Source organism: Protopterus annectens, chromosome 9.part0 (genome assembly GCF_019279795.1).
Source record: "Protopterus annectens isolate FY-2018-M chromosome 9.part0, PAN1.0, whole genome shotgun sequence".
NCBI lineage: Eukaryota > Metazoa > Chordata > Ceratodontiformes > Protopteridae > Protopterus > Protopterus annectens.
The window spans coordinates 855,669,318-855,685,771 of record NC_056743.1 but is presented as its reverse complement, the minus strand read 5'-3'; the positions used below and the strand labels follow the sequence as shown (position 1 = coordinate 855,685,771).

Here is a 16,454-nt window from a genome sequence, read left to right as displayed (position 1 = left end):
GGTTATACAGCATATAAATATGTCCTGCAGTAAGGATAATGGGTTAAGATGAACTGTATACCCCTGACCACAAATGACCTTGCCTTAAGAAACAAATTGGGACTGCTGCTGGGACTCTTAAAGACAGAACTGATCATTTGGAAATATAGAAGCCACGTTTGTATGTTACAGTTAAGAATATATGAGGAATAATCAGATTTCTAGTTACAAATTGTATTAATGATATACAGATCCAGCCATTATTAAACAGAATGAGACATGGTGTTGTTAACTGATTTAAAAGCTTCTGCTCAGTTGTGGACCACATGGTAAGGAAACATCCCTCAGAGTATGTCATTCTGTTCTTCTAAGTATGTGATATACTGTCATTTTAATGTTTCTCATTCAAATGTGCAGATATGCTTTCTACTTGCATTCTTTTTAGGATTCTTCTCTTCTGTTTCTTCTCTGCAGGAAAGTTCCCAGAAGATTTCTCTATCATGGCCCTAGTAAAGGCCAATGCTGGAGTCCAGGCATTTCTTCTCTCCATCTATAACGAACAGGGTGTTCAGCAGCTGGGTGTGGAGTTGGGACGATCACCTGTCTTCTTATATGAAGATCACAACAAAAAGCCTCCCCCTGAGAATTACCCACAGTTTGGAGGCATCAACCTGGCAGATGGCAAGTCAGTACACAAACAAACCTTGTCTGTACTAATGTATAGCTTTGTCTCTATTTATTGCTACCCTTTCTGACCTTAATTCTGTTTTTCTCATTGTCTACATTCATACTTGCGCAGTACTTAAGAACTGACCATTGCAGTAATATTAACATAATAAATAGAGGTGGAATAACTAAGGATTTTAAGGGAAGTGTTTATTAGCTGTGATTATACCAATATTTTCATTTCTCACTAAAGGCAATTCCTGAAGACTCTTCAGCTTCTGCTTGTTTTTATTTAAAAGAAGTACTGTATCCTCCATTCTTCTATTCGTGTTATTTATATTTTCAGTTCTCAAGCCTAAGATCTGTGGGCCTTCTAGAAGCTTGATTCCTGTAACCCCTTTAACCTCTTGTTGATATTTATGTATCAGAATTATTTCTGAAGGAAGTTAGTGACTGGATTCTTCTGAGTATAACTAAAGATTGTGAATTATCCTCTTTCTCGGTGTCTTGGTTAGCACTGAGCAGTTGTTTTATAACATAACTTATAAAAAGCTGACTCTGGCTAACAGAGAAGTACCATATTACTGAAAAGAGTAATAGCTAATATGCTCTGCAGTCACAAAGTACTGCACAGAGACCAGTTTAACGGTTAAGGTCTTCACCTTCCATGTACAAGATGTAAGGTTTGATCCTGACCTCTGGCCAATACCTGCTTGGAGTTTGCATGTTCTCCCCGTGTCTCTGTCGGGTTCTTACCACCTCAGAAAAATATGCTGAGTGTTTCCATCTCAAACTCACCAATGAACAGAGGTGTGGGCAGCAGCACAGACTCTACATGTAGATGCCCTATAGGGAAGAGTTTTTATTTATTTATTTAACATTTGTTTACCGGGAAAGTCTGACTTAGAACGAAGCCAATTTTCAGTGGAGGTCGGGGGAGAAGGACTCCAGATGCATGTCTTTTGTAATGTGCGAGGAAACCAGGGCACCTGGAGGAAACCCACACGAACACAGGGAGGACATGCAGACTCCCCACAGAAGGCACCCCAGCGAAGAATTGAACAGGAGAACCTCTTGTTGTGAGGCGACAACGCTACCACTGCGCCATCCAGACACATTTCCCTCTGTGCAGGCCAACCACTCAGTATCCTCAAGATAGGAGAACACAGATCACAGACTGCACGCTGTGCAGAGTTAGCCACTTGATGGTGTAAACTATGGCTCTAGGTAATTTGGTTATGTTGACTAATGTCACCAATATGGGCACTGGTAGTTACTGATGATAAGTGGGTTGAGGACCTGGCCTACTCTTTCGTACTCCAGGGACCCATGCTAATGGTGGGAGAGGTGTGGCCAGTGTGTGCCTGCCATAAAGCCCAGCAGCCCTGGGTCAATAAGCTACTGGCTGTGTTGAGCAAAAGCTGGACGTAAACCCTATCAACATGCCAAACATAAACTGAGACTTGCTACACTTATTTTAGGTTCGCTAAGAGGACGTAGCTTGGAAGTGGACGACATGATGATACAGATGAGGCTCCTGTATCCAAGATACAAGCCACTTGGCTTGGGATCAAGAATCTACTACTCAAGAGAAGGATAGGCTAGAAATGTTGTGGAAATTGTGGTGAGAGAGAGGCTTCAGAAGGCAGTGAGGGATATCATCAGAATTAGTGACATCTCATGGCAATCAGACTCCAGTGTAATGGTAGGGCAGTATTCATAATCTCAGCCTATGCCCCACAGCAGGGTACGAGAAGAGTGCATTCAGACAGCAGTTGCAGGGCCTGCTAGTTGGGTGACTTGAATGCACATATCAGGACAGTCAGAACAGGATATGAAGACTGCCTGAGTCCACATGGTTAGGACAAAAGGAATAAAGAAGACGAGGCCATTCTAGACTTCTGTCTAGCAAATTACTTGATAGTAGCCAACACATGGTTCAGAATGAGAGATAGTCAGATCACATACAAGAGTCTCCAATATGCAACTCAGGTAGACTTCCTCCTAGTAAAGAAAGGGCATTGAGATAGAATCAGTGACTACATAGTCATCCCCAGTGAACCACTGGTTGCCAGAATAAGCTGCAAGCAGTGGTCAGAGAAGGCTCTAAGGTCAACAGAGACCAGGCTGAAGGCCTGGAAGTTGACTGGAAAGAAAGTACAACAGTTCAATGGGGTCTAGTACCCCAAGAAGAGGAGAAAATAGGTGGAGTTGAAGAAGAATGGTAGCACCTCAAAATAGCAAGTGTGAGGACCACAGAACTGATGACTCCACCATAATATCCATAGCTGATAACCCAACTGACCTTCAAACCCTCACACAAACATCTTTCAACCTTACAGAAACCTGGCTAACTGGACATCAGCTCACACTCAACCCCCAAAAAACAAAACTCCTACTCTTTCTCCCAAAATCACTCAACCCTCTTAAATCTTCTTTCTCCATGTCTTCTCTCAACAATACCCTGATAGCTCCAGATAACCAAAGTAATCTCCTTGGAGTAATCATAGATGACCAGCTAAAATTTGATCTTCACATTCACCACTGCATTAACAAAATCCATCAAAAGCTTGGCCTCCTTTACAGAAACAAAAAAATTCCTCACCTCTGAGTCTAGGATAACACTAGCTAACGCCTACCTCCTTCCAAATCTATTCTATAGCTCACAAATCTTTACTAACATTCAGACTACTCTACTCTCCAAACTTGAATCCACCTACAACAAAGTGGCCAGATATGCTGCTGGCTTGCCTGCCAAAACGCATCACTGTCTAGGCCTCAAGCCACTTAACTGGCTTGAGTTTCATAACTACCTCAAACTTACCCAACTTCTTATTATTCACTCCATCATCAATAAACCCTCCTCCTGTCCTGTCCAAGTATTACCTCACTTGTCTCACTGTATACCCCCTCCAGACCTCTTAGGAGCTCTGATCAATGCCTATTGCAAATTTAAAACCTAATAAATCTGTATGACACATCGTATACAGCTACTCTCCTACTCTCTCTTTTTAGCTTTTCTTCTTGGGTCACCACTGAAAATGGGCCACCAGGCTCAGTTGGACCAACCCGGATAACAAATGTCAAATAAATAAATAAATGTGGCTGAGCCAGGTATGGAAATAAGGTGCATAAGGAAAATTGGTAGTGTAATACAGAAATCCAGGAAGCCATCAAAAGAAAGGAGTGCAGGAAAAAGTGGAAGATAGAAAAGACCAATCAGGCTAGGAAGGAATACTGGTTGGCTAACAAGGAAGCTAAGAAAGGAGTTGCAGTAGCAAAGAACAAGGTATCAGTGGCACTCTACCAGCTTCTGGAAAGTGACTCAGTAGGTAACACAAAGAAGCTATATCAGGTCACAAGGCAAAGAGAGAAAGATAAAGAGGATAGTCAGACACCCTTCATAAGGGATGTCAGCAACAACCTGCTCACCAGTCCACAGCACATTAAAAGCAAATGGAAGGAGTATTTCCAGCAGCTTCTGAATGAAGAACCCCCCACAAAAGCTGTACTGCCCCAGAAATAGGATGAAACTAAGCACAGATAAGACAGTAGTAATGGCAGCAAACTAGGAAAATCAGAAGCTGACAACTGAGATAGAAGGGAAGATAGATAGTGAAACAGGTAAATAGCTTCAAGTATCTGGGAGGGGTGGTTGAGGAGAAGGGAAGTCTGAATGAAGAGGTCAAAGCTAGAATCAGAGGGGCTGCAACCAACTGGCATAGAATATCAGGTGTAGTTTATGACAGAAGAATGCCAAAGAAACTGAAAAGTAAGGTGTACAAAACAGTACTGCGACCAGTACTGCTGTATGGTACAGAAATCTGGGCTGTAAAGGCAGAGCACATGAGAAAGCTAGATGGAAATGAAGTGCTTGAGAAGGGTGGGTGGTAGGATGCACACTGTGGAACAGAGGAAGAAATGAGGACATAAGAGCAGAAGCAAAGTAGCTCCAATTGCAGAAAAGATCAAAGAGAACAGATTACAGTGGTTCGGACATGTGCAGAAAAGCAGAAGAGAATCTGGTGAAGAAGATTTGGGACAGACAGGAAGAAGGTAAGAGGAAATGAGTATGTCCAACAAAGAGGTGGATGGATTGTGTGAAATAAGATCTGCAAAAATCAGGCATGTATGTGGCATTGAATCAAGGGAGATGGCGACAGTTAACACGATACCCTGACCCCGTGTAGAAAATGGGAAAAAGGGGGCTGATTATGATGATGAGATATTTCTCAAGCAGTGAGACTATTCAGAAAAAAAAGTAAATAACTAAACACAATATTCTGAGGACTAGATTGATTTTGATAACTATGAACAAAAGCAGCATAAGCACTTTTGTCTCATTGAGAGAGAGACTTCATCAGACTGTTAACAGTTAAAGTCACACCACTTAAAACCCAGTTCATGTGAAGCAGAGACCTCTATGACAGTGTTCAAAAGGAATCTGTACAAATGGATGGGGCACCGTAAATTATTACCAGGGATAGCACCTACAACTCTCCTGGAAATGGGCAGTCATTACTAAATACAATACTGGATATTGACTAGAGTATCTGTGATATTACATTGGGATGAAATGGCTAGGCTTGAAATGTCATCCAGGTCAATAGCCTGGTAACCTTTTATAATTCTATTATAAAATCATCCAATCTAAGCTAAATAGAATAAGCTAATAAAACGTGCCAGCTGTACTCTTTAAACTCAAGGTCATTAATAATATTCCAATACTTTACATCAGTCTCAGCCTTATCAATACATAAAATAAAAAAACATTCTAAATTTGATACATCTTTTAGGATGTTTAAATAATGCAGATTTATACTTTATTGAGTGGCATGATTATAATCATATACACCCAGTGTTCAAACTTCTCATTTTCTGTACAACATAAAAAGCATCACAACTAAGGCATCCTGCAACATAATACACATATTTTTGATTTACAACTAAATCACCTGGGGGTTTGTTAAGATCTCTGTTTTCATAATAAAAAGCACCAATCCTGGATGGAATGATTTTGTTATTTTGTTAACTTTACAGAAGTCCTGAAGAGAAGACCATTGGAGCACTGATATAATGTTATAGCTGTTTGTACCATTATTATTATTATTTTATTACAGTAGGTCATATGATGGTTTTAAGTATTCAAGTAGTGTGCTTTTAATTGTTAACTGCTCTGGCAAAGTCTTTTTGAAATGAAAGTGCGTACTTTGGTTTTGCTACTTTAGCCATTATTTATTAAACTTGTTTTAGCCCTCACATTCAATGTGTTTTTATTTTATTTTTATTACATGGACTCATTGCCAGTCGGTGAGGACTTTTGTGCTTAATTCACTGTTCAGAAACAGCCACCAAATAGAAGTAATAGTGCATAACCACATAAGCAACCACTATCATGATTGTTGGTAACATGGCATACCCCTGTTTGTTGGAGTTGACATTTTTATAAATTATGAAAAAGGAAAATTACTAGCTGCTTACCTGGATACATGGAAGCAGTTTTTGTGCAATTTGTATTACATAATAGATCAGGAAATACTGGAAGGCATAGGACTCCTTTACTAAATGGTAAATAGTGTGCTGTTTTGCCATCTAGTGGTAAAGTCCATAACTATGAAGTGATGATATTTATACATAGTAGTACAATCTAGATAGTTTTTATTTGGTTTGCTTACTGCTGTAGGTTAAAATGTACTGTCATTTTTTTGTCTGTGGAATTCCCCAGTGCATTCTGAATGTTTTGTGTGTGTCGGGGCAGCATATTGGTCACTTACGTTGCAGAGCAGGATATTTGTGTGTATCAGCATAAGGAAACATTGCATTCCTGTGGCTCTTTGAAGGGATGAGGTGGGGTGGTAATTCAGCTTCTATGGCGAATACTACCTTACTTAAAAAATATATGGTCATAACTATGGTTGCTTTCAGCATTTATAATTACATTTTTCACATTATTGTTTTATGATGTTTCTACTTAGAGTTAAAAATTAAGTATGTTTATATGTGTACTGGGAGGTGTTTTTGCATGCCAAATACAGACTCTGCCTTTGACATGCGGGCAGATTTGGTCCCAAATTCAAGGGCTTAAGAAGTATTCTGACCTCTGACAGTGGTGACACTGAGTCCACAGTGCATCTGTCTAAAAGTAATCCTGCTTCCTGACAGTGGCATCTGGAGCAGTCCTCTGGGACGATCGTTCGCTGTGACAGTGCCATTGACTTATTTTAATAGTGTAAATGTGGACCACTTTCAGTCATGATTGTAAATGGCACTTTTGGTACAGCTGAATAGTAGAACAGTTATCTGAGAGCATTATTCATCCCTGACAGTAACGTAGTACGGTAGCATCATTCGGACTTAGGTCAGTGCAACTGTTGCAGGGTCGGTGGCATTTTTCCAACAGCTTTGACAATATGTGCAAACTAGACCAGTGAATGGAGATTAGGAAATTTACACTGGGTCTGACACCCATATCCCTTATGGATAGAGGTAGCTTATAAATGCCTGGGCCTGAATGTCCTATTTGGATACAGGATGTCATTAATCTTTCAGGAAAATTTGGCTAGTCTTAGAAAGGACCCTCAGGTCATTAGCCTAGCAACAATCTATAAATCTATGAATGTAGAAATCTGGCATCTGTCTTAACAGCTGTGCTGTTTCCTGAATGGTAACGGGCAGTGTTGTTTCACCATTCTGGTGTACCTCTGTGCCATTTATGAAGGGGGCACAACATCTGTCTGGCAGCTTATTCTCTTCTCTACTTATGACAAGTAGTGTTTTTTCACCACCACCAATGATAGTGACACTAATGAATGTACAGGGCATCAGCTTGTCATCTGTGCTATTCGCTGTTGGCGTGTAAAGTCCAATGGCAGTAGTTAGGCACAGAACAACAATTTTAATAAGCAGGCAGGGCATGCATTGATCTGAGTTTGCGCTTATTTGCATGTGCCATGCTGTGGTACCACTCTGACCTATAACCAAATCATTGACGATAGACAAGGCATCTGTATTCTAACTGTGCTACTCCCTGTGGTCTGAATATAATGATATGACATCTCTGTGACTTTTAGTGGTTCTACTGATAAGGGGGGAAAACGTGTATTTCTAGCATATGAGCTATTTCTGGTGGTGGGCTTTTGTACTGCAGAAGCATTATGACTTCCAACCATGCCACCACAGAGAAGTGAAGCATCTGAATGAGATGTGACCTCATCCTTGTTAGTAACATATTGTGCTCTGGCACACTGGCTGGGGTAATCCATGTATCTGATACCTTTGATACTCATAGATAATAATGTGGTAGCCATGATATTAATACGGGACAGGTATCTGTGTGAAAGCTGTCCTACTGCTTTGGTACTATTCTGAACTGTAAGTGCATTTAATATGAGGGGCAGATTAGCGGTGTTATGCCTGATGATGTTACATAATGAATAAAAGTGAGACTGTTGTTGCAAACAGTAGTGCCAGTGATGAGAAACAAGGCATCAGTGTGAGAGCTGTTTTACTCCCTATTGGAAATAATGCTGTGGTACCCTTCAGGCCTACAGCATTGTCACTGACAAGATGCACAGAATACACCTGATACTACTGCTGTTGTAATATTGATGGCTTGTAGTAATCTAATCCCCATCTGACCTAGAACAATGTCAAATAGAAAGGGCAGATATTTGACTGACAGCGACTGTGCACCTCATAAGAGCAGCTGGTACTTTAGCAAGCATCAGAGAATTTTTCAGATAGCTGTGGAGTTCTGTGATGGCAGCATGAATTACTGTGTAACATTCTGATAAGCAGTAATGCTGATGATAAGCAGACAGGAAGCATATTTACAGCATTGTTACTCCCTGATAGTAACACATACTATTAAAGTACTGTTCTGCACCTTTACCAGTGTTATTTATGATGGCAGAGAGTATCTTTTTCACAGCTCTGCTACTCTCCAATTACAGCTTATAATACTCTGCCACCATTCTGACATATGATAGTGGCACTAATAAAGGGGGCACATTTGTTCTAGACATGCTGCTCTGTGACAGGTCATGTTGTGCTGTGGCACTCATGTTTTGAATGTGTCATTAATTACAGTGCAGAGCTTCTTTATGGTACCTGTGATAACACCCTGATGACATTTTGGTTGATAGTGACAGAAATTAGGGGCACAGCATCTGTGTGATAGTTGTGCTACTCTCCAGACTTCATTGTACCATTCTAAGAAACTGTAGTGCTGTTAAAGAGAAAATATCTATATTTGGGTAGGCTGAGTGCAGTGTTCATATAGACCTGTTTTCATAATTACAGAAATTGTGCCTGTGGTTTACAAAAGATGGAGGAGAATATGCAACTGCCAATGTCTAACATGCTGATTCCAGAGGACTGGTCCTGGGGGATTTGCACATCCCCACTGTCACTGCCAAAGGCTGTGTGGTCAGTCGGGTGGAAATAACCGAAGGGGCTTCTAGGGAGAGCAGAATTTAAACACTGTTGAGACATCTCCCATCAAGGCAAACTCAGAGATGGTTTGTGTAATAAACCATCCTTCAGTCTGCCTTTGTGGGCTGCAGTAAAACTGCTGTGTTGATTGATTAGCAGTACTTCTGGCTCTCATACAGAAGCCATGTTTCTTTTAGCCTTAGAAACATCGCTTTCATGATTGGCCAGTTACATTCTGATCACTTCCACTTCTCAACAAGTTTGAATATGCTGCAGTTTAGTCAGCACAAATTAACACTTTAACTGGAAAAAGTGTAGGTTTGGGATGGTTGGTGGGCCACCCTGCTCAAGAGCATTTAAGTAAAATGAGTTTACCTGTGCATGTACTCAAAACCAATACCAAAACAGTCATCTGTTTATTTCTGCCATCTAGTGGAAGAATATAAATCATCTGTTTTGCAATCAAGATGCTTAGCATTAAAGTTTTAAATGTTAAATAAAACTATGACTCCATCATTGTTGGATCAGCCAATTCACGCACATCGATATATACCGGTCTTCAAAAAGTAGCAGTATAATGTTTTAAATTAAACAGCAGAAATTTACGTAGAGCAGCAACATGCAGTTGTGAAAGTTGTTGGAAAAATACAGTATACAGGTCAAATCTTTTTATAACGAACACCGAAGTAACATTTTCAGAATAAGGAACATTTTTTGTTGGACTGAACAAATGTTCATACAACATCACGTATAAAGAATTTTGTTTTAACAAAATGAAATTTCAGTATAATAAACCTTTATTCATCCAGAAATGTCTACCGAAGATAATAATACGATGGAAAAAATACTTAATGCCGCATCTACAGTTTTGCCACAAGTTCATAGGTTCATAGGTGTTTACTAGGCTAACGACCACAAGGGCCTTTTTAAGCCTAGCCATGCATCCCAAATCTTTGACGAGTTTTGATACCCTTGATAAGTGTAAGCATGGGCCTGGGAGATGAACCATTTACAGGTTACCTGTTTCATAGGTTCATAGGTTCATAGGTTTATACTAGGCTATCTGCCCTAAGGCATTTATAAGCCTAGCCCAAATTTTTGTGGCTTACGCCACCCCTTATATGAAAAAATACTGTGCCCATTAGTTTGTTGTGCCTCTGTCCAGCAGTGACACAGAGATGATTCCCGGGATAAACCTACGATCTCCCATCCACAGGTCAAGATTTCTCTTGAACAGAGCCAGCGAGGTGCTCTGCCTCACATGGACCGGGATTTTATTCCACAGCATAGGGAGTCTCTGAGTGATAAATCTATCCCTCCAGCATGTCCTATTTATATCCGTGCTAAGGTTTAAGTCGCTTGCTCTAGTGGTTTTGGTGGATTTGGATTTTTTGAGGTGGAGCATGTCCATTAATTCCGGGTTGGACATGGCCTTGTGTGTCAGGCACATGTCACCTCTGAGCAGACGGTATGCAACTGAATAGAGCTGGAGTTTCTTCAATCTGGAAGCATATGACAGATTTTGGATTCCCTTTATCCTTTTGGTGAGGAACTTTTGGGGTCTCTCCAATTGCTGCAGATGTCGGGTGCGATACATCCCGAATGGGGCATTGTACTCGATCATTGGTCTGATAAGTGAAGAGTACAGGGGAACAATGACCTCACTAGATCTGGATGTGAATCCCTTCATGATCAGGTGGGCAATGTAGAAGGTCTTTCTAACCACTTTAGCAACGTGAGTGTCAAAAGAAAGGCCACTGTCTTGCATCAAAGACATAGGTGCCAAGTCCCAGGAACCATACAATAGGCTGCCTCTTTCTTGTTAGACAAAAAAAAAGAGACAAGGTCTGTTGCATAATTTCCAATCGCGGGTAGTCTCAGCGAGGCTTGGTGAGAGTGTAGGCGTGACATCATGCAGTATAGCCGAATTCTGAGTCAGTGCGCCAGCAAACGTCTGCATGGGTAGTTGTTTAACATGTGTCGGTGCACAGTTATAAAAAATAGTACAGTGCTATTAGAATTTCATTGCACTTCTCAAACTTTTATTTGTGATGAACAAAAAAAAGTGAGAAACAGCATCAGTTTATGCTGAAAGAAAAATTAACCATCCTAAAAAAAGTTGATTCCGAATGAAAAAAAAATTACGTGGCGAGAGCATTCAGAATCATGCCTTCAATGCTGTCAACAATTTTGAAAGAACTGAAAAAATAGAAGACAAAATTAAAGAGTGGGCATTGGAACTTCAACGAAAAAAAAATCAGAAGTGCATTATATGACAACATCTACAAACTACATTTTCATGGCTGCAAGATGTGAGAGCATGGAGTATCCCAATTAGTGGACTAGTAATACAGGAAAAGGCTTTAGAATTCACGAAACTGCTGAAAATTGATACATTTCAAGCGAGTGTTGGATGGCTTAACAAGTTTAAAGAACACTACACAGTAACTTTCAGGGTTATTTGTGGAGAAGAAGACAGTACACCACAGGAACAAGTTATGGAATGGCGTGCTGGTGAAATACAGTAAATACAATAGTAATGACATTTTCAATGCAGACAAGACTGGGTTATTTTATCAATTACTTCCACATCGTACCCTAACTGTTAAAGGAGATCCATGCAAAGAAGGGAAGAAATCAAAACTTTGTTTAATATTCTTGTTTTGCTGCAGTGCATCTGGTACAGAAAAGCTGAAACCATTGGTTATCAGAAGATATGTGAATCCACAAGGTTTTAAGACTGTACAATTACTTCCCTGTAATTATCAAGCAAACCAACGAGCTTGGAAGTCACAAGGAATATTTAATGAATGGCTGAAGAATTTGGAAACACAAATGAGAAGGCGAAGAAGAAAAATTCTGATTTTGATTGATAAATGTTCGGCGCATAAATTAACATGCAATTTAGAACACATTAGAATTGAATTTACCACCAAACTGTACAGCAGTCCTACAACCTTTGGATCTCGGCATTTTTGTTTTGCTGTAAAAATGCATTACAGGAGTCAACTTATTAAAAAAATATTGTTGAACCTAGTTTCAGAAGACAATAAAAAATATATCAAAGAAGCTTGTAATATGGTTTGTACAGCTTGGTCGTCAGTACAAGCACCAACAATCATTAAATGTTGGAAGAAGGCCTTGATTATTGAAGTCAGTGATGAGATCCAGATGACTGGAACAGATCCAGGTGAAGAAGTGGAAAATGAAGTCAGAGAAATGAGGAGCTCCGTAGTTGCTGATGGTGCAAATTATGAGGAGTACATTGAGGCAGATAATGCTTTAATGATCACAAGCAACCTAACCGGTCAGGACATCATTGACAATTTACAGTCATCTGTATCGAACATCTTAACTCTGGAAAGCGAGGAAAAAGATGAAAATAATATGCCACCTCTTACAAAAGTTTTCTTTTCTGAAACAATTGATGGACTAAAAAAGATTTGAGAATATTTATCGTGCAGTACTGATGTCCAGGAAAGTGTTTTTAAAAAATTATATGATGTAGATAATTTGATCATGATTACTGCTAAAAAAATTCTGTGCAGTCAAAAATTACTTCATTTTTTTGAAAAAAAATAATTTTCTGTAAACATATTTCTATAAAAAAGTTACATCTAACATCTTATTAACATCTCACTGTCAAAGTTTAAGAAGCACAGTTTTTTTTGTGTTTTTTTTTCCCCAGTTCATTATAATGAAATTTCAGTATAACAAAATTGTTTTTATGGTCCCATGAATTTCATTATAACGGGATTCGACATGTGTATTATGCTAAAAATAAAACTAATGTTACCTAATACTGAGAGAAATTGTATTTTGATTTATTAGACAGTGACTATTGCCTAGTGGTGAATTCTGCAAATGAGATGGAAGTTAGTAAAAGCAGCCATGTTGTGTCTGAAGTGGAGAGAACAGGCTGCTGATATGCATTTTATCAGTGTAACTTCTGTGGATGATCGTTCAGCCATTAAGTATAAGATAACTTACATGCTAATGTTTGTTTAAACTGACTGTGAGAACAAGAGAACAGCTTTTTAAACAAGTGTGCCCATGATTTGATTTAGTGCCACATTCTGTGTATGCTCACTTAAGTGAAAAAGCTTCTATAGTTTCAATTCCCTCTTTCTCTTTATGTTTTATTTAACTACATTGTCTTTCACATACTGTTAGGTACAGATTGTTTCGTACTTCCACATGATGTCCCTTTTTATGCTTCCTCTGTTTTATGTGCCTTTACTGTTTATAAACACATAACCTGCGGTGGTGGTGCTGCGGTAGCGTTGTCGCCTCACAGTAAGACGCTGTCTGGTTCGATTCTCAGCTACAGCGTCTTCTGCGTGGAGACATGCGTGAATGGGCATACCTTCATTGAAGGTTGTGCTTCAGGCCTGGCAAGCCTGTACGTAAAAATCAACTGCCAATCATTAGCAGACCGGAGTTCCGCTGTGGCGACCCCTAACCGGGAAAAGCCGAAAGACACAAACTGTTTATAAACACAAATTGCACACAGTTCTTGCTGTTTTCTTTCTCTCTTTCTTCATGCCTATCTTATTCTCCTTTTTACTGCCAAGAAGGATAGATGAAAAAAAATGTGAACTCATCAGTAGCACACTGTATTCTGCATATGTAACACTAAAATGTTAAAGGACAGCGGTAGACTGAAAGACTTAATATGTTCTCTAATGTCCTTTCACAAGAGCTCTCTATCTTTTCTCCAAAGCGTGTAAACAGACATCTTTTGAGTTAATTTGAACTTTCTGGTAGGACATCACAGTTTGTATTGTGTCAACTGCCATCCTGCACAGCAAGCATGTGGGTTTGAATATATGGCAATGGCATTAACCTAAACAGCTGTCTGTCCTACTATGGCTCCATGTATTGCTGTTTCCCATGGCTACTTCCATTGCCTGGTATAGGGTGGGGATATGTTAGATCCCCTCCTGCCATCTGTTTCCAGGTTTGGACTGAGTGCTCTTTTGTTACATTTTCTAAGCTAGTCAGTGCTTTTACTGACCTTATCTATCTGCTTCTTGTTGTGGTAACCAGCACAGTTTGTAATCACTTGCCTGTGTATGAACTTTTAATGAATAACACAGCACTCCAGTTAGATGTAGGAGCTCAACAGGAAGTCAGTCACAAATATCTGACGTGGCATTTCCTTTAACTGTCATTTGTACCTCTGCTTCTAAATTATGATACCTGGTATGGTTGTAAGGCAGTGATGTGGTCTGTCATGAAGAGAAAGGTTATAGTCACAGTGGTCACTGTAATTGTATTAGGAGTCAGACTGAACAAAACATGGTTGAAATACTGATTTCTTCTAATTTCAACTCCAGTGTTTTTCTTTTCCAGTTTAAAGGCCATTAACTCTACATCTCTTTTTGTAACTGTGTCTGCTCTCCTTCTCCTTTTAATTGTTCTGTTGTGCTCTGTTCTTCCTGTCTGAATCCAATCCTTTTGTTTAAATTTGCCTTTTTCTTATAGCATTCCTCTGGTCTGTCCCTCTTTTGTCTTATTTCCTTTTTTAACACATTCCCTGCTTCTTATCCTGCTGCTTTTTTTATTGATACAGTGCACTTCAGCAATTTCCATACTAAGTTGTACTATTTTCATTTTATTCTGTGGTTTCCTGATATCTCTGTAGGGAATGCACACAAGTTTTTTTATATATATATATATATATATATATATATATATATATATATATATATACACACACACACACACACACACACACACACATATATATATATATATATATATATATATATATATATATATATATATATATATATATGGGTCCCATGAACTTTGTTGAACAGTACTTTGATCAACATCTGTTTAATTGACCCAATTTGGTTGACCAAACAGGGTCAAAAGGCAAACAAGATCAACAATCCATGGGTAGGGGAATAACCCTTTTTAACGGGGATTGTGCAATCTCAGGGTTAGAAAATATAATTAGCAGGGATTGTGAGGGATGCATGGGGGCATACCCACCCCAAACACAAAAAAAATGTTTTTTTTTTTTGTTTTGTTTTGTTTTTGTTAGGTTTGCATTCTCAGCGCAAGCATAGTAGCATATCAACATGTATAATGTCAATCAATTTGGGTCACTGTTATGCATGTCACAAAATTTGTATGTGATAGATTTAAATAGATCCTTATACACACACACACACACACACACACACACACACACACACACACACACACACACACACACACACACACACACACACACACACACACACACACACACAAACACACACATATTCTTCATAGGAATCCCCAGTAGTGTGCTCGCATGTAAGTTGCCCACTGCCCTCTAGGTGGTTTCATACTATTAGTGCATCCAAATGCCCCACCTGCCCACTAGGTGGCTCTATACTGTTAGCTTTAGGGTCTCTAAATCCCTTTACCTCTTCTTCATCAAATCCCCCTAACACAGTTCTTATTCATCTCTTTGTTATTGTTCTCTCTCACACTGTGGTCCCAGTATAACCATAGAAATATTTCCTTATATCACTCTGCTATAATTCCATTTATTTGTTTAAGCCTCTTACCTTCTTATATATCTCAACACACTTACCTACAGACTTCAGCATGCCACTGATTTTTCTCTTGATCTTCTTCTTCTTTTGGCTCTACCCGCTCCGTTTGCCCTGCAGGCTCACTCCGCTCCCCTACCCTGCCCCCAATTCTCACCCACCCCCAGATGTCCTACACTTATTATCACCTTGCCACTCCACCTCATCTGACACCAATCCCACTCATCAAAATCAATCAGCATTAACCAATCACTCACAGGACCTAGCCCTATTACTCCAACTCTCTCCAGTCTCTCTCTATATGCTAATTATAAATACCCCAACTCTATTTTAAACAAGTATTACTCAAATACCCCTACAATGCTTCCATATACTTTTAATGCATCTTTAAACTCAAAGTCTATTTACTGCCTAATACCCCCACTTATAATTCTCTATCTTCTCACAGCCTATGAATACCAACCCCTCCCTGGCACCCAGTACCCTAGAACCCAAACCAGTACTACTAATCAGCCACATCATTCTAACTAATCACTACCCCACCTCTCATCAAACTCTTCTAATGCAAAAACTCAACATCCCATTCATGCTTCATATATTAATCCTAGAACTAAATACTACCACAAACTCTTATTAAAACTCCAGAAACCTGCTATTAGATTACTACCTAACCTCATAGTGGATGGTGACATCCACCCTAATCCAGGTCCAACCCCACCTGTTACTATCAGCCCCACAGATAACACCCATACTACCCTACGAAACTCAAACAATGCCCCCAACTCACTCCTAGTGTGTCACCTAAACATTAGAAGTATAAAC

General features: G+C 39.5%; 1 protein-coding gene across 1 annotated transcript in view; it reads left to right on the top strand.

Annotated features, from left to right (window-relative positions):
- Positions 1-16,454, top strand: part of COL11A2 (collagen type XI alpha 2 chain) — a 484,735-nt gene that overhangs the window by 116,369 nt on the left and 351,912 nt on the right. Inside the window, exon 3 of the mRNA XM_044083566.1 lies at positions 454-664. Coding sequence (XP_043939501.1) covers positions 454-664 — 211 coding nt within the window. The remainder of the gene's footprint in view (positions 1-453; positions 665-16,454) is intronic.